The 23,041-nt window shown below is 43.4% G+C and overlaps 1 protein-coding gene across 1 annotated transcript; it reads left to right on the top strand.

Moving 5' to 3' along the window:
* Window positions 1-525: 525 nt before the first annotated feature.
* On the top strand, window positions 526-23,037 carry ZCCHC14 (zinc finger CCHC-type containing 14). Its single transcript, XM_015822015.1, has 13 exons — window positions 526-702; window positions 4,722-4,848; window positions 12,549-12,622; window positions 15,234-15,305; window positions 15,541-15,650; window positions 17,574-17,668; window positions 17,781-17,835; window positions 18,357-18,642; window positions 19,182-19,273; window positions 20,028-20,152; window positions 20,397-20,537; window positions 20,621-22,042; window positions 22,936-23,037. The coding sequence occupies exons 1-13, from the start codon at window positions 541-543 to the stop codon at window positions 22,989-22,991; spliced, it is 2,817 nt and encodes a 938-aa protein (XP_015677501.1). The 5' UTR covers window positions 526-540; the 3' UTR covers window positions 22,992-23,037.
* Window positions 23,038-23,041: the final 4 nt, after the last annotated feature.

Below are 23,041 nucleotides of genomic sequence, written 5' to 3'. Positions count from 1 at the left end.
TCGCTCGCTCCCCCGAGGGGCTGCTGAGGCCCCGCCCCTCGGGCCCTGCCCGGGCGACCCCGCGGCTCTGCCCGGCTGAGCTGGGCGCTCGCGGGCCGGCTGGCTGGCGGGCCGGCGCGGGGCAGCATGGTGGAGAAGCGCTGCCCGCGGCTGCAGCGCGAGAGCGTCTACCGCTGGTTCTCGGAGCTGCCGTCCCCGCAGCGGGTGGAGTTCCTGTGCGGCCTGCTGGACCTCTGCATCCCGCTGGAGCTGCGCTTCCTGGGCGCCTGCCTGGAGGACCTGGCGCGCAAGGACTACCACTCGCTGCGCGACTCGGAGATCAAGGCCAACAACGCGGCCGACCTGGGCAGCCTGACCAACCTGACGGACGAGGTGGTGCGCAGCAAGCTGCTGGTCTCGCTGGCGCTGCTGGGCTCGTCGCACCGCGAGGCGGCCGGCGTGCTCTTCCGCACCCTCACGCACCTCGACTCGGTCATCCACAACTACGGGCTGCAGCTCAACGAGGGCCGCACCGGCGATGAGTTCCTGCTCCTCTTCACCATGGCCTCCAACCACCCGGCCTTCAGCTTCCACCAGAAGCAGGTGCTGAGGCAGGAGCTCACCAAGATCCAGAGCCTCCTGGCCTGCACCGCCAAGGGACCCCCCGTCAGCGCCCCCGCCGGGGGGGCCGGCGGGGGGGCCACCTGCCCTGGGTGCCACAAGGTGGGTGTCGGGCTTGGGAGGCCCATGGGAAGGGACAAGGGGGCCCGAGGGGATGCAGACCGTGGTTAAGGGGGCTGGAAAGGAAGCAGATCATGGTTAAGGGAGCTGGAGGGGCTGGAAGGGACAAAGGCCATAGTTAAGGGGGATGGAAGGGAAGCAGACCGTGGTTAAGGGGGCTGGAGATAGAGGAGATGGACCGTGTGTCCAGGGTTCTACTCTCTGTCCCCTCTTTTGTGTCTATAACAGTCTTCACCACCACTGCCTCTTCCCACTTCCTTTCCCTTTGGAAAGGGGCATCTTTCAGTCAAAAGTTGCTTCTCCAATCTTTGGAAGAAGATACAGATTTCCCTAAGCTATGTAGCTGTCCAGCCTGTCGGGCCTAGGGATTGTAATATAAATGTTGGCCCCAGGAGTTAAATTGGTTTTTTTTCTCCCATTAATACAGCTGGGAGAAGAGGCTTTTGTTTATTTTATAAAAAGCAGCCTGGTTTTGTGAAACAGTTTTAGTGACCAGGAATTGAGACTGGACAGATGTTTTGGCCATCATCAGTGACAATTGTTTAAAACTATTTCACAACTTGTCGTAATCCATTGGAAGTATGCAATGTGGACCTGCTAAAGTTAATTTCCTTCAGTAGTGTGTGTATTTTAAATGTCCTCAATGTGAAACTTTCAGTATCTTTTTTATTTTATATGTTTTTGGCTCATATTAGAGTTCAGTGTTTCATAATAACTGGAATCAGTAAGCAGAGATGAATGCTTTTAAATTTGCTGATGCAGAGATATAGTTCAAGAAGGAAGGAACTTGTACAGTGGTTTAATTCCTCAGAAGTGGCTTGAGGCAAGCATGTTGCTCTTCTCATTGTGGTCTCCTGAAGTTCAATATAAGCACTGCAAATGCTCTTAAGACTATACCGCATTTGGACTATACAAATTTGAACCCACTCTTCACAATCTTGCTTCCATACAGATGTGGATTCCCCCCCCCCCCCGCGGTGCAAATTGAGGATATAAGAAAAACAGTTGGAAGGAACCTTGAAGGTCTTCTAGTCCAACCCCCTGCTCAGGCAGGAAACCCTATACCATTTCAAACAAATGGTTTCCAATCTCTTCTTAAAAACCTCCAGTGTTGGAATAAAGAACAGTGCACTTGGATCATGATTAAATTGGGGAACACTGATCTAGTAAGAGTGGGTTAATTCTGTTGCTACTGTTAATACATTCTACGTTATGTATTTCATCAAACAGAACCCAGTGCGAGGAGATTTTTGTTACAATCCTGTGTTCCAAAGAATAAACTCAGTTGGTTTACTTCTCAAAACTTAATACCATAGGCAATGTTTCATTTCTCAAACAAAAACACAGGATTAAGTATCAATTTACATAAGCAACTGAATCAGCTAACAATACTTCAAATACTGTTAAATATAAATTCTTGATTGAATACTTGTTTAATGTCATTTGTAAGCATCTCCATCTAGCTTCATGTGTTTCTATAACAATCTAACTTTGGGGATTAACAAAGTAAGTCTAATTTATACTTCATGCTTTGCCAAATTCAAGCATTTTGAATCAGAGCTGGGACTTGCAGGAGTAGCCAGAAAATACACTGAGATGAAAAATGCTGTGTATCCCTGTAGGTATTGTGTAAAACAAAATCTAATGTATTCACACACCAATTAACTCCTGATTGAATAAAAAGTATTCAGTGGGATTTTGTGCTACATTTTTTTTAATATTAGTATTCATTTCTGGTTTTAAAGATCTTTATGAGAGTCATCCTGAATCATAATAATCTAAAAAGATGGCATTAATTTTCCAAGCTGCGTTAACGTAAAGGCACGCAGAGATCACCTACTTGTTAGTGTTTGCTATGGAACAAATTTAAAGTTTGCTCATATACTCATTGTCAAGAGCTGAATTTAACAGTTTGTGAAAGTATCTTTCCTGATAACTTTGACAATTAAAAGTTTGCAATGTTAATAGAAAAAGAAAAATGCATGTTAGGACTTGAGGAAAAATAGGCTAATTCAAAGAAAAGGTTGCATGCGGAACATGCTTAATTTGATAACGTTATCACATTATTAACGAATCCCAAACTTGAAACTCTCAAAAGAAAAAAGGGTGAATCAGATCAAGTTTGGGATATTAGGCGAAAACAGGCTGAGTTGATACATTTGGTAAGTGTTCTCCCTCACTAACTCATCATAGGTTTTCCTCTTTTGTCTTTAGCTTCCTAGGTTTGGTAGAGTGCTATATCATGGCTACCGGTTACAATGTTGAAGTCCACACATCTTTAAAGTTGCCAAGTTTGAGAAACACTGTCATAACTGATTTGATTAGTTTGTAAAACCAGGGTCTAAATCTAATTAGGTTTATTTACAATTCCACAGAGAGGCATTAGTGTTATATGGAATTGAAATAAACTGATTGCAGGGTGCATTATTATGTATAATCCTTGATATGATACATTTTTTGTGCCCAGCACAACTATTCTTACTGCAAATAACCTTGTAGCATAAGTTACATTGACAGCAAATCTCATACTCTCCTTCTTTTATTGAATGTTAAAAAACCGTTAGAATTCCTGCCATCTACCACAGGGCTTTTCAACCAGTGGTACGGGTACCACCTGTGGTACAATGGCACCTGGCAGGTGGTACGCGGCCATCCTAGAAAAGTGGTAATGGGGGAGGGGAATGAGAGCACCGCTGGGCGGGCAGGCAGGTGTCTTGCTCAGCTGTGCCTTGGGGGGGGCACTTTTTTCAGTGCCATTGTAACTTCGAACAGTCACTAAGCGAACTGTTGTAAGTCGAGGATTACCTGTACTTTATCACTTTTTTCCTTTTTTTTTTTTTTTTTGGTCATGAAGTTTTTGACACCTTGCTAGGCGACTGGTGGTGCTCAGATATTGCCATATCCTAAAAGTGGTACAATGGGTGAAAAGGTTGAAAAGCCCTGATCTACCAGATTATAAATTCCTATTTCTGCATGGTTGATGGACACGTGAATCATTTAGAATAAAGTTTGTTTTCACTTTCACTTAGCCATTGCAAGTATATTTTGTAGAAAGATAAAAGCTTGGATGGTATTAAAAAACAATTTGTTTAGATTGGCAATAGGGTCAGATATGTATTGGAAATAAATGGTTTGCCCTGGGCATTATAGTATAGCAATGGTGAATGGCCAGATGCAGCTCTGTGCATGTGCCCCTCGGCTCAGGAATGGGAGAAAACGATATGCTGGATACCGTGTGGAAGGCGGTTGATCTTGGCCAGGAGGAGCTGGCAAGACGGCTTAGATGGTGAACAGCAACCTGAGGCCAATTTTCAAGCAGATTAGGTCACCTAGGATCTGACTATCATGGGCTGTCTGGCTCTCTTACAGGGGAAGTGATGTGTAGGGGACCCCTTTTGCCAGTGGTCTATTTTAAAAAAAACAATCCATGTGGTAAAAGTATTTGGAACATATTGAGTTACAGAAATTGTGTCCTGCTGTAAAGAACACTTGTTGCATTTCCTGCTGAGAAAATTCACACAGTGTATCTGAGGCTATTGACTCAGCAGAAGCCGTTCTTAGATAGCTAAGTAGATAGGTAAGTAGAATAATAGTTGGTATCTTAAGTGCGGCACTTGGAAGTACTTGGTGCTTTTTTGGTCCATGTATTTGCTAAAAGTGAGTCACTGTAATTATTTGATTAGTGAAGTCTGAGACTAGGGCAAGATTTATTAAGTCTTTTCAAACAAAATGAAATGTGACGCTACCTCAGGAACGTGTCTGAGACACACAGCAGATTTTTTTGCTTTGAGAATTATTTTTCATAGAAAGCAAATTAACATAGGTATAACAGAAATATGAGCATTAACCTTCTGTAATTAGATTCTGGGGCCTGAAGATGCTTTCTAAAAGATAGCAAGTTGAAAATAACTTTGCTTTAGAAATAACTGGACTTTAAGAATATTTTTAACTCACGTAAGCCAAATTGACGGTTGGTTTCTTGTACTTTTTCTCTTACCTAGGTCACTCCGCGATCCGAGACCCCCATAAACCATGTGGTGGGTAACAGTTTAGAGAATGCACTCCACACATCAGCACATTCCATTGAGGAGTCATTGCCTAAAAGGCCTTCAGGGAAGCACTCCAAAGGTACATCCCAACGTTTTGCCAAATATTCCTATTTGTGTATGGGGGAAAATAGTCTGACTGCTTAAACATTGCTTATAAATTGATAAAGGAAACCCGTTTTTAATATTGCAAAACAATGATAGGTCACTCTAAGACTAAGGAACAGTTTGTTCTCTATCAGTTTTGAACAGGAAGATTCTGTTTAATGGATGGGAGTAATTTATTACCCTCAGAGTTTCACTCATTTCCCCATTTGCCTTCAGAAGATAATTCTCATGGCCATGGAAGAATCTGTCTTCTTTGAGTAGCCTTACTGCCAAGCTGTACTACCTGCTACAGTTATACCACTCCACAAGAAAGTACTTGAACGGCAAACAGTTAGATTTGTTGCTGTAACTCATGCAATGCATAGCCCCGTTAATGTTGAATTTTCAGTGCTTAAATGAGATTTCTTTGCTGTAGTCCTTTTGTTACGATATTGATTCATCTATTGCTTGGACTTTAAAAAGGCATTGAGAGATATTAGAATTCAGTCTGGCACGGTAGACTACAAATGCTGCTTTGAAGCTGTACCTAAGAATATTTTGGAACCTACAGATAAGAATATTTCATATAAACAATTAAATAAATCAAATAAAAGGATTCATATAGCAGATAAAGCAGTCATCCATAATAGAAAACCATGCTTGGTTTTACTGTAGAAACAGACAATAAAGTATACTATTTTTTTTTCTGCTAGTGAGATATATGAATCTAAGGCTTCCTAAATCACATTTGGAAACAAATAATCTGAAAGTTCATTGCTTATGACCAGGAAGTTTATTGTGTGTTGATGTTCTGAGATTTATCTGGAATACTGAAGTAACATCCAAAAATATTGGAAACTCTTCAGACCTGTTGATCATGTGCAAAACACAAAACACAGTCTTGCTCAAACAATCTAAAGAATCTTCACTGTTATAGTTTACTTAGATCTTGCTTCTAGGATGGTATATAAAATCTAATTCAGTTTTTGATAAAGTATGGACATTTCAACCTTACATTATTTAGTTTCCCTGAAAACAATGCCCCTTAAATGAAAAGATCACAATTATTTATTCTTGGCTCTTGTACAAACAAGCAGGATAGAAAGTCATATTTCATTCTCTGTGCAGCATGCCTCTTTAGAACTTTACCAGATGTCTTGACCACAGCATATTTTCCAAAAGCATAGTGTGGGATAAAATACGTTAAACCAGATGTTGAAATGAACTCTGCACTCCATAAGCTCTTACAATAGTTTAATGAAATGGCAAATCCGTATGGAAGCACCCTTATGACTATCTCATTGTGTAAAACTCAAATGACATTTCCAATGTGTAGCTGTGTTCTCATCAGGGCGATAAAGAAACCTGAGATTTTATTTAAGGCAGCCTATATTATTTTCTGTCTGATAAAATATTTCACCAGTGTTAACGCTGTGTAGAGAAGAAGCCTCATCTATTTCCCCATTAGCATTTATTCTAAAATATTGAAAACAAAACTTACTGGATTTCCTAAGAATAACATACAAGCAGTAATTTCCAAAACAGGACAAATTAAAACTTATTTATGATGGGAAAAGGACATTTGTTTCTGCTTTGGAAGGATTGAGACTACTTTAAGGTTATATCCATATTCCAATGAAGACGCAGGTAGTCCCCGACTTACAACCACAATTGAGCCCCAATTTTTTTGTTGTTAAGCAAAACCCTTATTAAGTGAATTTTACCCCGTTATGACATTTCTTGTCACAGTTGTTAAGTGAATCACTGCAGTTAAGTTAGTAACATGGTTGTTAAGTGAATCTGGCTTCCCCATTGATTTGGCTTGTCAGGAGGTTGCAAAATATGGCCACACGACTCCGGGATACTGCAGCCATCATAAATATGAGTCAGTTGCCAAGTATCTGAATTTCGATCTCGTGATTGTGGGGATGCTACAACGGTCATGTGAAAAACAGTCATAAATCACTTTTTGCACTGTTGTTGTAACTTCAAACAGTCACTAAATGAACTGTTATAGGCCAAGGACTACCTGAGCATGCATTTAAACTTAAAGGAGATCCAAAGTCTTTTTATTTAGTGTGCATCTATAAGAAAGTGCAGTACAGCGTGAGAAGTAGTTCTTGGGTTTATAGATTCCCAAGACTGGATTTGGATGTCATGCCAAACTGTGGTTGATTTGATTGCAACTCGATGAACACAGGATAATCATAGTCCTGCAATGTTAAAGGCAAAGGTTTCCCCTGTCCAGCCGTGTCCGACTGTAGGTCATGGTGCTCATCTCCATTTGTTGGCTGAGGGAGCCATGTTGCCCGAAGATATTTTGTACGGTCATGTGGCCAGCAGCAAGACTAGACTCTGAAACAGCATTTTGTTTTTTTTCTGAAGAGAAAAGAAAAGGAAGAAGAAAAAACAAGCAGAGAAGACAGAGCTGTTTTTCTCTACTACTGCTTGTGTTACACCTCTTAGGAAAGACCATTGATTTATTGCATTACCTCATTGCATTGAGCATATCCATTTCATTAGTGTATCATGCTTATGCTATTTTTAACAATAAGTTGAAGGGACGGTGCTGATGAAATTACATTATTTTGATGCCCAGCTGAAAGGAAAGTGGTATGGTCACAAAGACTGCTTGTAAGAATCCCGCTATGACTCTGTTGAACTATTTACGATTTTCAGATTGTGATTGGATAAGGCTACCAATTAAATAATTTCTTCTTGCAAGCCGTTTATTAGGAGTAGTTGTGTTATATTTTGACGCGGGTCAGTTCCACAAAATGTGTACCATCTGTGGAAGGATACCACCAGGCCAAGCTACTGTGTTCATTTTGCTTCTGACCGTGACTGCCTTTTCAGGTTATTGGAGGAGGTGCTACCAGTCGCATCCAGTGGCTTTCTCAAAGTAAAGCATCAGTGCATGATGGGGGATGTGAATTATCTTGAGACATGGAAGCAGTCATGCTTTTAGACGGAAGGAGATGGTGGCTCATTATTTCAGGCCATTGTTTGCCCACAAACAGAAATACGGACTTTATTGCAATTAACCCCTAAGAAATATTGGTTGTTTAGTTCTGCTTTTACTTATCAAAGCTCTTTTGAGTATAAATTCTGCCCCGTCCCCTATGCATATGATTGGTAGTTGGGGAGTGAGGGGGTTTGTTGCTATTAAGATTCAAATTAATGTGTACAGTGTAGAATTGGCTAAAAGAGGAATATTCAGGGAGAAAAAAGAAGTTTTCAGCAGTAGGTTAAATACTTCGCAGAAGTGATTTAGGAGTTGAAATCCTTCATAAAGAAATCCATGTTCATTTGAAATACATGAAATCCCTACTTTTTCACAGTTTTGATATTGTGGCACCTACACATTTTGTTTCTGAATTTTGAAAAGATTACCACTTGAGGCATCGTCCTTGTTTGTGCATAATATTGTGCCGGCCTGTCATCTGATCTCCCGCATCTTCTTTAAGGCTTACCTGTCAATCTTCATTGACCGTCACAGACCAAAGTAACAACACAGTAATGCCAAAATAAAGAGTTAGCATGCATTACAATTGTGAGCTGTTCAGAGACAGACATTTGATGCCTGGGTGAAATAAGAGAAAATGACAGGTCGAAAATGACAAAGATGTTAGGCAGCCAGTTCTTAACCTACCCTAGACCACAAGGAAGTTGCTCTTGACTGCTGGCGTTATTATTCTGCAAGCTCTTGTGACATTGTCTGGAATAATAGGGGTAAAAGCCAAGCTTGGGCAGGAGTTGGCTTGCCAGTATAGAAGAGGGTGAGACAGGTCCTGCAGCTCCTGGATGGAGACACCTTAGTCAGCTCAGGGCACACTCAGCTCCTTCCTCCTCTGCTTCAGCTGACTGAGGAGTTTAGTTGCTTTTGAAAGTGGTACAGGTGCAAACGGCCCACTCTCACGCTCTGTCAGAATCCAATTATATTTCATCTCTAGTTATCGACTATGGAAAATCCCATTTCTGCCCTCTCTGGATTCTGTCATATGATGAAGGGGAAGGGGGGTGAACAAAGGGGTTTTATGGCCCTCACTTCCTTCGGTACAACTTCAAAGGGACTGAATGTGGATACCACCAAAAGGACTAATCATAACAATGGGGCCATCAGCTTTCATCTACTCCTCCATGAAGTCTCCCTTCCACCTGGAAATGTAACGCCTGGGATTGTCCCTGGAAGGATGGTGGGGTGGGGTGGGGTGGGGTGGGGCTGTTGGGAACCCCTTAAAACCTTGAACCGTAGGGCTTGGGCCCCAGGTCCTGTCTAGAACGCCTGCAACCATTTTATCTTAATAAAGATGCCTGTTGGAAGAAATATTCCAAGAGTTCTGTCTTCTTAAGATGCAAAGTCCTTACACTCTCCTTTGAAGGGGATAAAAATATTCATTTCTGCAGAATTCACAGGAAACTTTCATTGGAGCTTACTGGGATCCGGTGTTTGGTAACGTGGTGACTCAGTGCTTTGATTTGGTGCAATTAATCTGCAGAAGGTTGCCCAGTCACTTGCTCCTCCAGCTATTACAATTGTTGCCAAGCTTTTTTTGGGTGTGTGTGTGTGTTAATACGTCTGTTTTTTTCTGTTATTGTATGTGGGATGTGTGTATGTTTCTGTAATTATATTACAGTATTGATATCCTCTAGGGCTGGTATCAACCGTGGCAACTTTAAGACTTGTGGACCTCAACTTCCAGAATTGGCTGGGGAATTCTGGAAGTTGAAGTCCACAGGTCGTAAAGTTGCCAAGGTTGGACACCTCTGCTCTAGGGCCTTTCTAATCCATAGGTATTCATTGTGAAACCAATACATACAGTAAATGATTGCCTAACGCTTTGATATGTGTCCTAAGTGTGACCCCATAGAATGGAATTGTGGTGCAGATATCATAGCTAGCTCAAACTAACTTGATAAGTTATGTCAAGCATTATTACAGAAATTCAAATATATTGAGATCAAGCCATCCTAAGAATATTATTTGATTAAGTGATTAATTTAAAAAAAGACACAGTACCTATTATTGTTTATGTAGTTCATGTAGAGCAGGGGTCCCCAACCCCCAGTCCGTGGACCGGTACCGGGCCGCAGTATGCCAGCAACTGCTCCGCAAAGGCCCATCCGTGGGATGCAGGCAACACACAAAACCACCCACCCTCCGGTCCGCGGAAAAACCTTTCTCCATGGAACCGGTCCCTGGTGCCCAAAAGGTTGGGGACCTCTGATGTAGAGGATGTAAACTTGCAGATTATATCCTATTGTAGACCTAGTTTACAATGAAGTGTATATACACTCATTTTTTTCCTTGAAGATTGAAAGACATATGCTACTCTTAGTTCTAGGTCGATGGGATATTTTTTGTTGAAAAATATTTGTGGTTTTTGATATATCTATATACATGAAACAGTATAAACAGTTATCTAGAGAACATGTTTAAGAATGTCATGTTTTTAACGGAGAGTATAATAAATTGAAGTCCGGCTATTTGTGCAAAAATAATGTTCATCTGAGTTTTAGTTTCCTGTCCCAGAGATTACTCATGTTTTTAAAATAGCAGTTATATGTTTTTCTCATAATTCCCAATATACTTAATGGGCATTGTGGTTATCTTAAGATGCTGACTTCACTACTTGTCTAGTCACTGAATTCATATTTTGTTTTGATTTTAACTTTTTTTTTAATATTGAAAGGAAACCAAGTATAATAAAAGAAACCCAAGATCTTTTAATCTTGAACCTGCTTTTGGAAATACATGAAAAAGTTATTCACAGTCTGAAAATGAAAAGGAATGAATTTGCAGAATCAGACAGGAAATTAAGTATTAGTACTGTAAATTGGAACGGAACGTTCCATATGTTGTCCACATGAGTGGGGTTTAATGGGTTTCTAATGTGTGTTTCATATCTGTGGTTGCATTTGTAGCAGAAAGGTAGTAACTGGATATGTTAGCATTGCCATCCTTGTGTAGGTCTCTCTGGCATCTTCCTGGTGTAAAACCAGAGAGAAAGAAGAAAGAAATGCAACTGCTAAATTTCTGTTTCTCACATTTTATGGTGGGATCCATATAAAGACTAGGTATAAAACAAGTTTAAATATTAGAGAATACTATCCTATTTTCCTATTAAAATCTATAGTCTTTCTGTGCTCTTGTGTCTAATTGCTAATAAAACCATGTGACTCTTTCAGGGCTAGCTAGTGCAAAGTTAGTAATATGGATATACTTCTCTGTTCCTCAAGCAGTTATTTTAAGGTTCAGTCAATCAAACAATTCTTCTGTATTCTTTTAAAACTATTCAGTTCTTTCTTGGTATTAGCGTGCTTGTGATGTGATTATCTAAATAACGATTGAGCATTTGCTTACTGGTGGCATGATCTGTTTTCCTATTAGTTCAATTTCTGATAAAGTTTTAGGTGGAAACTACATCCTATGAATTAAAAGATGAAAAATAACATTAAGAACATTTAATTATGACACAAATGTAAGCATTAATCCAACTGGTTAATCCAGATGTTTCAATTGGATTCAGTTCATATGACTTTCCTGCAGAAAGATAGAATAAACAGGAACTTTAAACATTTAAAATTGTTAATTTACCACATAGGGAGAAAATGTGTTTTGAGACAAGTGAGAAAGAACATAACAGGAATGTTAGTTAAGAAAAGTGCTTTTAAACAATGTTAGCTTTTCCAAGAGAGATTAATATTCAGATTACACACATGGGTATTTTTAAACATGTTCTTTTTATCTGCTGGCATGTTATCCAACAAATGTTAAAAATTTTTACTCTAGGAGATAATCGGTCAACTCTTGTTTCAAAGATGAGCATTTTATGTACGTTAAAAACCTTTAAGACACTGACTTTGGCATGCGTGTGTTGCCTGCCTAAAATTTTTTTTAGCCCATCAGATCTGGCAAAAGGCATGCTGCAGGTCCCATCTGTTAAGGAATTAAGTTGGCAGGCCCAAGGAGGTCTGCCTTCTCTGCCATGGCACCCGCCTTATGGAACATCCTCCATCCCACCCCACCCCAAGTGAGGTCAGTTCCATCTCTCATTTTCCTGAACTCCCTCCAGACCCGGCTTTATTATCAGGGCTGGGGGCAGCAGGGGACCTGTGAGATCTTAGCTCCCTTGCTAATCTGGTCTGCTGGTTGGGTCTTCTTCCCCAAAGCAGCAGAAAAGGAGGGCTGGCAGTACAATTAACAAATGCATTGTTTCATGTTTTGTATGGTATAAGGAGCCATCTTGGTTTTTGAAGCTAGAAATTGCCATTCAAATTCAAACATTGGGTGAACCTGTCACAAAAGTGCTTTTTCCAAAAGGTACATGGACTGTCTTGGGTTTTTTTTTTCCTTTGAAAACGTTTTGCTTCTCATCCAAGAAGCTTTTTTCCTTTTCAGAGGAAAAAAACCAGGCAAGTCCAGTTGTCTTTTGGAAAAAGTTCCTTTGGGACAACCATGACCCGGATGATGGAGAATCTCCATGGACACCTTGGTTCCATGACATTGGCTTGCTTGTACTTCATTCCTGTGTGGCATCAACAAAAAGCATCCAGGCATCTTGGATGGAATTTGCCATCCATATGTGGACCGGTAGAAGTAATTGCAGATGTCTACAGCCCTCTCTGCTTCTGAAACAAAGAAAGTAGGCCTGTGGCTCTTCCATAGGTAACATGTATTTCTTTTTTTAACAGTGAGCGTTGAAAAGGTGGAATTAAAGGGATTATCACACAAGAAGAATGATAGGATTGTTGAATATTCTTTTGAGGTGAGTATCAAAGATTTACATGGAAATACAAGAGAGATGAAGGGAACAAGATGTGGAGCATAGTTTGCCCTCAAAACATATTATATTCAATTTTACATTACTTCTGATTCCAAAAGTATGTGTCTTGGACATTTACCACTTCATGTTGTAGGAAATAGTCAGCTTATAATTACATACAAGGGGAAAGTTAACGTGCAGCTCTTACGCCATAAGCGGTGATAAAGTAACCGTGATAAAGCAGTGATACAGTCATTGTGCCCTCCTATTAAATAATATCTCCTTAAAGTTGTTGGGTATATATTTTGTGCCTTGAGGTTAATCGTACAAAAGGTAGTGAGAAGAAAAAAATGGAAGATTTTGAATATCTAAATCTAAAAATAGTACAATATCATAATTCAGCTCCATTCACAGGATAGGGAAAGTACCATAATTCCTATGATCTTATTTTGATATTTTAGACTATAAATTCCATCCCCTGAGAATCTAGCCTGAGGACATGACATGTGCCAACTGCCCTCTGTAGTCTATAAATAAGGAAAGGTGTACAATCTGAACTTTAACTCAGTCTAAAGAAATGGGCTTCCGTGAAAAAGCTGCTCCTGTTCTTGTTTGGTTTGCCATTGAGAGCAGGCTGTAAATCCTCCGGTGGCAGACTTGCAGGAGGAAACCTATGCAGAACTTCCTGACTTCAGAAGCCCACATAAATAACATGAATATCAGGAAAGCCAACAGCAAACCGAGAGGCCAGCAAGGAGGTCAATGTTTCAGCATGCCATTCCTGGAGACGTTATCCTAACCATGGAGTTCTGATCGGATTTTGATGGCACTTTTCTTCCTTGCAAATATGTGGAAGAAAAGCAAGCAAAGAGTCACGTAAATGAACGCATCCAGGAACGCTGTTCTTCCCCTCGCAGGCTTCATCTGTGTGTGTGTGTGTGTGTGAGAGAGAGAGAGAGAGAGAGAGAGAGAGAGGGAAAGAGAGAGAGAGAGAGAGAGAGCCATGAGAAGCAAAAGAAATCAACAAAGCCCCAGGAAGAATAGACGCTGCCTGCCCATTTCTGTTTCTTAGTTTAAGTTAAGCAAGGGCTGGAAAAAGGAAATTCCTGAATTGCGTAATGTATTTTGAAACTCTTTCCTCCCATCAGTGCTTTTGGCAGTATCCTCGGGGCTGGAAAAACGCATGCATTTGGTGGTTAATGCCGTGTGGAAACTTCCTGCTCATCGCATCCCTGCTTGTTTTTAAAAAGGATAGTGGCAGTATTTCCCCACCTGTCCGCAAAGCCTCTAGAATACGTGCAAAACACACACTGGGTTTGTGTGTCTTGTATTATAAGCACACGTTAGTTCAGTTAATTGCTCAGCTTCTATGGACTTCCACAAGATGCTCTCAGATAGCTGGTTGAACCTGCAGGAAGAAGAGGATACAGATTTAGGGGGTTTGGTCCATCCTCTCTTACAAACCCTCCTAGCTCAGGAGATTGTGTCATCTCCTGAGAGGAGTCTGGACCAGATGCCCTTGCCCGAGCTTTGAAAAGGACAATTGCAATATAAGTCCTCAACGTAACATTCACAATTCTGGGACCAGAATTTCCACTGCTAAGCAAGGCAGTTATTTTAAGTGAGTCATGCCTGATTTTATGACCTTTTTTTGCCATGGTTGTTAAGCAAATCGCTGCGGTTGTTAAGTGAATCACACAGTCATGAAGCATATCTGGTTTCGACTTTGCTTACCAGAAGATGGCTGGAAAGGTTACAGATTGCAATCACATGAGCCCAGGATGCGGCGCTGCCATAAACACTTGCCAGTTACCAAGTGCCTAAATGTTGATCCTGTGACCCTGGGGATGCTGCAGCAGCTGTAAGTGGGGACGGGTCGTACCTCACGTTTTTCAGAGCAGTTATAACTTTGAACCGGCACTAAACTAATAGTTGTAAGTCGAGGAATACCAATATTGCCTGTCTTACTAGTACAAGATCAAATATACTTCTAAAGCACACTTTATTTATTTGAAGAATAGTTCTGTCGCTCTGATCTTGCATCAGGTGTAAATATATACAAGAGAGCAACAAAGGACAATATCTTGCCCACAGTCTTTTGATTACAGTACTATACAAATTGATGAAGAAAACAAGGACATTATCATTAAAACTTGCTGGTAGGCTAATTTTTACAGCGCTCATGTGAGAGGCCTGGCCATTGCAAGGTTTTTAGAATGAACATTCCACATGGAATGTATTTTGTGCAGAAAAGCAGCTGCAGATTAATAAACCCAAGCCGGGTTTGCTTCATGCGGTGTTGGGATAAAGCATCACGCCAGTGGAATTGTTTGTCAGGGGTCCTCAACCTTGGCAACTTTAAGACTTGTGGACTTCAATTCCCAGAATTCCTCAGCCAGTTTTGCTGGCTGAGGAATTCTGGGAGTTGAAGTCCACAAGTTTTAAAGTTGCCACGGTTGAGGACCCCTGGTTTAAGTCCACTTTGGGGGAAACATGGACCATTAACCTTCAGAAATGCAGGCAGAATTGCCCCATGGTACATGGCCCATCCATCCATCCGTCCATTCTGAGAACGATTAAGGTGACCAAGGTTTGTTTTTTTTCATTTCCTTAGGTCTTGTGGTCTGATTCCTCAGTGACAGTGGTAACAAAGTCTTCTGCCGAAGTGACTGATTTCATTTCAAAGGTAAAATGGTTTTGTACAACTGGTGTTTTTAAGGTACATTTGGAAGCATGTATACATAGTGTATCTTGCACAGCTGTTTTTTTTTTAAATAGAGTAAGAGTACTTTTTGCATGCTAAATATCAGTTTCATACTGAATATTTTAAGTAATCAATTCATGTGCTGCTCGATTCTGAGCAGCAGCTGAAAGCAATAAAGTACAATGCCAATAATCAAAACCAACATTATCTTTCTTAGTTAGGTCAGTTGTGTCCAGAAGAAAATTTGGAGAAATTCATTCCTTTTCTAGCTGGTCCAGATTCATTTTACTTAGAAAGAAGCCATATGGACTTGGAATCAGACCTTAGGTATACTTTGAACTTGTTTCTGAAATTTGTGTGTGTGCGGGTGTGTGACTTTCAGTTATTATTTTATTGTTCGGTTAATGAATGTAACTATCTAATAAAGTAATAACTCATTGTTTTATTGTTCGGTTAATGAATGTAACTAATAAAGTAATAACTCTTATTTAATAACCACAGTTAGTTGCCATAGCTCAGACATGTCAACACAAGGCCCGGGGGCCGGATGCGGCCCGCGAAGTGGTTTCATGTGGCCCACGAAGCCATCCTGGAAACAGTGAGGGAACGGCCCCCGCTGCCTTGGCCCTGCCCAGGCCAGCCAGGAGCCAATGTACAATTTTGTGGTGGCCATCTTGGCACTTGCCCCATTCCCACCCCCTTCTGCCAGAGACCCTCAGATCTGTCCCACTCCTGCCCAGGCCCCCACAGGCATCCTTGACGCAAATGATGTAGAACTGTCCACGCCCACCCAGTAGGCCGCACCCACTCCATCCACGCCCACCCAGTAGGCTGCACCCACTCTGGCCACACCCACCCGGCCCCCCAAGGGCAACCGCAATGCTGATGTGGCCCTCAGTGAAATTGAGTTTGACACCCCTGCCATAGCTTCATCCCTTGCTTTGGTTGCAGTTATTTAGTATAGTTTCTTAGCACAGATTATGAAACCCTGCTCAGATTCTCATATGGCCCATCTATCTTCTGTCTCTCACACCCTGCTTTCATTAGCAGTGCCTGGTTCTGTTATTCTGTACTGCAGAGTCCTCACACAATTCTACTCAGTAGGAATTCATGCAGTCCCTTTGGGGCACCTGGGGGGGGGGGAATTGGTTCCTTGGAAGTGCATAATTTCGGGCCCAGATCCATCTTCCTAATTAGCACTGCACAGGATCAGGTTTAATAGGTCTTTCCTTTGAGAGGCCTACCATTGTTTTAATTGCAATTGCTTTGGCGAAATTACAAAAATACATGCACTCTAGGGTTATTTGAGAAGTTTCCCAGATAAAGCAAGCTTTGAAGAAGGAATAAAAGTAAGAAAAACAGCTTGGAGGGACAACCTCAGATGGAAAGAGGAAAAAAAAAGTGGGTTATTTCAGGAAACAAGAAGGCTTTGAGATGATTGAAGCTGATAAGAGCCAGACAAGTGAGAATCACAGGATCGATCACTCTGAAGCGTTTTATTTATTTAATTAACCCACTGCAACATATGTGTGGCTCCCATCTAAAGAGGCCTCTGATTTTTTAGCAGTTTGAGAAGCTTGTACTAGATTTGGGAACGAACAGGAAGCTCTTGCAAAGAACTTAAAAAGAGGTATTGTGTGGGTAGAGTAAGGAGAAAAATGAATAACTTTGGCAGAAAAAAATAAATCTTAAGGGCCAGCTGCATCTGGTAAGACAAGTCTGCTTAAAAAAATAATAGGGCATCAGCGGAAAGCCAGAGTCAAAACTGTTGAAACTCCTGTTTGGTTGGTAGAAGCAGTTAATTAAATTATGCGAGCAGAGTTGTTTGCTTACAAGAAATATAATGGGCAAGAAGATTCTAATCTAGTCCTTGGTTTATGACCACAATCGGGAGTGGAACCTCTGTCCCTAAGTTTTACTGTTAAGCCAGTCATGGGTTGTTAAGAGATTCTGGCTTCACCTGTCGACACTCTTTAACAGTTCCAAGTGTGAGGATCAGCTATAGGTCATTTTTTTCAACGCTGTTGTAACGGTCATTAAACAAATGGTCATAAGTCAAGGTCTACCTGTAATTCTAAATCGATTGTCTCGGCAGATTTAACTCACACACCGGGAGGATCGTGGCTGTCTCACGACTTCAATACTTCATATATTTGTAATTTCCTAATGAGTTATTTTTGACAGCTCTGCTGCCTTAGTTTTGTTTTGCCTGAAGCTAAGAAAACATTATACTCCACAATAATTTTGCAGGTATTTGGCATCATTACCGTCCCATGTCTGGAAAAATGACCACGTCAAGAAATTTTTCAGCACTTCATGTCACTCCCCACAATTTCACATTTCAAGTGAGTTTAAAGAGCAAGCGCCACCTCAACCTTCCCCCAAAATATATGTATATATAAAAAAAGATTTAGCCAAATAACAACTCTCTAAATACTGTGATGTCCTTGTTTTTAGGTACCGGCAATTCTTCCCATTACAAAGTGGGTACGACGCTGGGTGCTTCTGGAAGGTGAGATGAATTTAGGGAGCAGGTGTAATACAGAAAAGCCGAAATGTAGTTCCACTTCCTGTGTAATGAGGGGAAATGGCTTTGGTTAATTCCCAGGCAGGCTTCTTGTTTTCGTGAATTCCATATTTCGTATTCCTACGAGTTCTTCCTCTTGCTCACGTTACAAGGCTCCCTCCCTGCCCTGCTGAGGCATTTTCATTTTTGCTGGCATTTGTTCCAGTTTTCAGCAAAAATCCCCACACCCTTTAGTGAGCAATGGGTTCGCTTAACGACCACAGCATTCATGAGTCGTGACAGTCGTAAAGCGGGTGACATGACAACCTGATTTTATGACGTTTTTGGCAACCGTTGCAAAAAAGGTCATAAAATCGGGTTCAGTCATGTCACCCGCTTTACGACTGTCATGACTCATGGCAGTAATTGTGGGGGCTCGATTACAGTCATAACTTGAGGACTACCTGTGGTTCCCTTACTTCCTAGAGAATGATTCATTCCTATTTGGCTTTCCTGCTCTCTTTCAGGCCCATCTGTGGGGTTGCAGGTGTCCAGGCCACACAGAACAGTCTACAGCACCACCTGCCCCATGCGGCCGCCACAGCCGTTGCCCTCTCCCACTGCTCTCATTCAGGCGGGGCCGGACCCACATTAGCATGTAGCCGCACCCAGGTAGAAAACTCTTCCCCTGTTTTAATGACTCCAAGCTCACAAAACCCACAGGCCCAGGAGCAAAATGGAATTTTAGATTGGCTGCGAAAACTCCGGTTGCACAAGTACTATCCGGTTTTTAAACAGTTGACAATGGAGAAGGTAAGATGCAGGCCTCACCAGAAGAATGTAGTGTTTTTTCTATTTCTATTTTTACCTTCCCTTCCTTTCCCTTTCCCTTTCCCTGCCCTATTCAGTTTCACAATTCACAAATTGTATTTCTAGCGAACAGAATCTCTCAATAAACTGGGAAAGAGCTGCGCCAGTGTAGGCTTTATTTAGAGGAATGCCACTTTTAAAATGGCTTTTGTAGTAGGTCTTTGCAGAGGTATGTTGTAAAGCTAGGACAATCTTATTCTGGTTTAAAAATGATACTGGGATGCCCTCTGGTGGAGGTGAATTATGTCACGTAAACCTAGAGCAGCTCTGATGTGCATCTTCTAGTAGATTTTTAATCTGAGTATTTTGGGATATCTTTAGCTGTACATTGAATTCGGTGCAAGGCTGAGTTTTATCATTTTAATATTTTTCTCTCTTTTATTGGGATGTATCCCAATTCATCATGCCTGCCTCAATATTCTCAATTTGACAAATGCTTTTATGTTTAGAAAACGCGCTGATTATTTGCCTTTCTCCACAAGTTCTTGAGCCTCACCGAAGAAGATCTTAATAAGTTTGAAACACTCACCATGGGAGCAAAGAAGAAACTCAAGACCCAGCTGGAACTGGAAAAGTAAGTATCGGCCCGCAGAAACGCAAGCAGGTTTCCCCTCAGGGTGATTTGTAACTAATTCTAAAGAAACTTGGTTTTTAAGACATCATTCCCAACAACTTAGAATTGTATTGTATGTTCTTAAAAAAGAACTGGGAGAGATTTGAGCTAAACTCCACAAGTCTTAAAGTTGTGAAGGTTGCAGATCCCTGTCCTAGATGGAGGGGTCATTCAATTTCTGTTCCAGAATGTTCCCATGGTCAGTATAGGTAGTCCTTAACTTATGAAGGCAGTGCTGTCACTAAGCAACACGGTTGTAAAGCATTTGTTGATGGCGATGCTGACAGTCCAGTTGCCATCGTCAAGTGAGGACATTATGTGACTGCAACTTCGGACTTCTGCCAGCTCCCCCATTGACTTAGTGGGAAGCCAGCAGGGAACCCTGGAAATCAGGGTCACAGGACTGCAGTGTCGTAATAGTGAGCCAGTCACCATGCACTGGGTTGGAGTCGTGTGATGGTGGGTATAATATACCTATAATGTTCTAGAACTAGAACCTGTCAGAAGCACCTTTTGTTCAGGATCATCGCAAATTTGAGCCACCTCTGAAGGATCTGTATCTGTACTAGCTCTAAATGATCTGATAGAAAAACCACCTGTTAATTGCTGTTGGGAAAGGGATGACCCATGGATGTATCTGAAAATTGCGGTCTGGCTAGAAGACACATGATGATGATTGTATTCAACTGTTTTCCCAATCTTTTTTTAACGGCAGAGAAAAGTCAGAGAAGCGGACCATGAACCCGGCCCCCTCCCCATCTGTGAGCTCTGGGGTGGCCAGAGTTCCTCCCACCACTCACATCAACCCCATACAGAACATTCGTGGGAACCATGCCACAGGTAAAGAGGTCCCCGTGTCAGATGAGTGGGCCTCCCCCATTAGTACCGCCTGGAGCCTTTCCTCATCTGCCTCTTGAGGGACCAAGCTAAGACTGAGTGATCCCGAAAAGGGCTCTTGTCTTCTTTTGTCCCTCTGCTTAAATCTGTGACGTCCACGGTTAGGCCTTTCTTTAGAAAGCAACTTCCTTAGTCGCAGCCCTCGCCTTCTCGTTTCTGATAAGGATTTCTGCTTTCCTCCCTCAAGAACTGCACGTGGACGTGGATCAGACGGTCTCCACCACCCCCCGCGAAGGCAGCTCCTCAGAGTCCTCCAGCTCCTCCTCCAGCCCCATGGGGATGCAGCCCCGGGAAGAAAGCTCGGACAGCGCTGAGGAGAATGAGAGGCGTAAGGGCGTCCCCGTTCACTCTGTGGCAGCCCCTGTCCCTCCTTCGGCCAGGGTGCTGCAGCTGATCCTGTTTGCCTTGCAGGTGTGGAGATTCACCCGGAGCCCTCGGAGAAGGAGAAGCCGGTCATGATCCTGAATCACTTCGGCTCCAGCTCGGCCCGGCCCACCGCTCAGGTTTTGCCCGTGCAGAACGAGGCAGGGTCTAGTCCGTCCGCTCACCACCCCTTGCCAGGACAGATGACAGCCACTCCGATGCGAATATTAAACTCTATGCACAAATCCGAGCGCGGAAACGCAGACCTGAAGCTCCTTTCTTCACCTATGCACTCGCTTCTACCTTTAGAGGAGAGGACAAAGTTCTCATCCGGGCCCTCTCAGAATAGTGTCAAGATGGAGAAGAGCTTTGGAAACACCCTGGCGGATCGGATCCCGGCGTCCCTGCATCAGCCCCTCCAAGTGCTCTCGGCTGTCCCTGAAAATGGCTCCTCTGCGCCTTCTATTCATTTCGGACCACGATCCAAATTGATCCATGCGCCTGCGCTGGACCGAGTGGCGAAACCATCCCAGCCGCCGGGCATCCTGGTGGAAACCAGCACCACAGCCACCGTCACCTCAAGCACGGTCTTCCACATGGCCCGTCCCCCCATCAAGCTCCTAGTCTCTTCGTCTGTGCCCACTGATGCCACCCTGGCGGGGCAGCCGTCCTGCTCCAACAGTATGCAATTCAGCGTGTCCCCAGCAATAATCAGCCCTCGGACGGCTCTGTACACCGCCAACACCAAAGTGGCCTTTTCTGCCATGAGCGGCATGCCAGTGGCCCCCATGCCCAGCAGCACCTTCTGTGCGAACAGCAACCCCGCCGCGTCTTCCAGCAGCCACCTCGCCACCTCCTTCGCCAACATGGGCAGCCTGCCCAGCTGCCCCCCTCCCAGCTCCAGCCCCACGCTGTCCTCGGCTGCGGAGACAAGCTTCTATGGCGGGGGCGGCTCCGCGGGGAACATGCCCGTCCCTAACCAGAACAACCACCACCACCATCACCACCACCAGCAGCAGCCGCCTGGCTGCATGGTCTGCAGTTCCTGCGGCTGCAGCGGGAACTGCGGCTCCAGTGGCATGACTGTGAGCTACACAAACTACTTCCAGCACCCCTTTTCAGGGCCGTCGATGTTTACGTTCCCCTTCCTGCCCTTCAGCCCTCTGTGCAGCAACGGCTACGTCAACACCCAGCAGTACAACAGCAGCTCAGCCTTCCCTATGGTCCACTCTCCGTACAGCGGCGGCCCCACGCCGGACTCCCTCATGAGCGGACAGTCCGCCTTTGCGGTGCCCCCCATGCAAAGCTTCATGACCGGCACTGCAGGGGTGTACCAGGCCCAGGGGATGGCGAACCACGGCGGGGGCTCGGGACACAAGAAGCCTGGGAACCTCTCCTGCTACAACTGTGGAGCCAGCGGCCACCGAGCTCAGGACTGCAAGCAGCCCCCGATGGATTTCAATCGACAAGGTGAGGAGGGGCGGGGCTTGTTGGAGGTGGTTAGCCCCTCCCCAAAGGCAGTCAGGGACTGTGGTTCTGGGCACCAGGAGAGACAACAAACCTTGTTGAAAATGCAAATGTGAATTTGCCATTCTTGGCCAGGTTTGACCCAGTCCCCGAATGGCCCTAGTAGAAGCACCGGTCTGTGGTTGTGAAGGACACGGGCTGGGGTGCAGAAGGCCCGGGTGCAAGTCCCCCGCCCTCTGCCCTGTCTACTTTAGAAAGTTATGAGGACGAGAAGAAAGGCAGAGTATAAAAAACGAATTGTTTTTCGAGTGTTCTGTAGTGCGGGAGAAGCTGAAGGGATAAAGGTTTCTCTTGGCCTGAGGAGGCCGAGACGGGAAGGCAGCCAGGGTAGCCCCCGAGGTGTCTCGGCTTCCTTCAGAGAACGCTGCCCTTAAGGTGAACCTCTGCTTGTGGTCCTTGACTTACGGCCAGTTGCTTAGCGGCCGCTTGAAGTTGCAGCGGCACTGAAAGAAGTGACTCCCACTCAGCGTAGCCTCCCCATGGTCTTGGGATCGAAATTTGGATGCTTGGCAGCCAGCATGTATTTACGATTGTGTGTGTGTGTGTGTGGCTTCCCAGGGTCATGTGATCACCACTTGCGATCTTCCAGTGGGGGAAGCCGGATTCGCTTAATGAAGGCATGCCTCACTTAACGACTGCGGGGATTCTCTTAAGTAAAAAGTTGTAGAACTGGGCACGACCCGCTTAACAGCTTCCTTGCTCCCAGTTGTGGTTGCAAGTTGAGGATTACCTGTATTGTGTCCCCAGTTATCTTGAAAATCTACGGATCTGAATTGGGATTCCTACAATTCGGATTGTAAAACGTGCTAATTTAACATTCCTTCTTTTTCCTTCAGGTACATTTCGGTTAAAATACGCTCCCCCGGCTGAGAGTTTAGAGTCCACGGACTGACCTTAACTTCAGATGCAATATTTTGTGATGGCAACAAGGCCATGAAATAA

The sequence above is a fragment of the Protobothrops mucrosquamatus genome, unplaced genomic scaffold (assembly GCF_001527695.2).
Source record: "Protobothrops mucrosquamatus isolate PMUCROS unplaced genomic scaffold, P.Mucros_1.0 scaffold1445, whole genome shotgun sequence".
In the NCBI taxonomy this organism is placed as follows: domain Eukaryota; kingdom Metazoa; phylum Chordata; class Lepidosauria; order Squamata; family Viperidae; genus Protobothrops; species Protobothrops mucrosquamatus.
Note: the sequence above shows the minus strand (reverse complement) of the source record. Positions and strands in the feature narration are given on the sequence as shown.

Excerpts from the sequence above, each read along its gene's own strand:
- ZCCHC14 (XM_015822015.1), top strand. The coding sequence starts at position 541 with ATGGCCTCCAACCACCCGGCCTTCAGCTTCCACCAGAAGCAGGTGCTG. Across the intron at positions 15,306-15,540 it reads TGACTGATTTCATTTCAAAG|TTAGGTCAGTTGTGTCCAGA; the intron begins GTAAAATGGTTT and ends TATCTTTCTTAG. Across the intron at positions 20,153-20,396 it reads TCGTGGGAACCATGCCACAG|AACTGCACGTGGACGTGGAT; the intron begins GTAAAGAGGTCC and ends TCCTCCCTCAAG.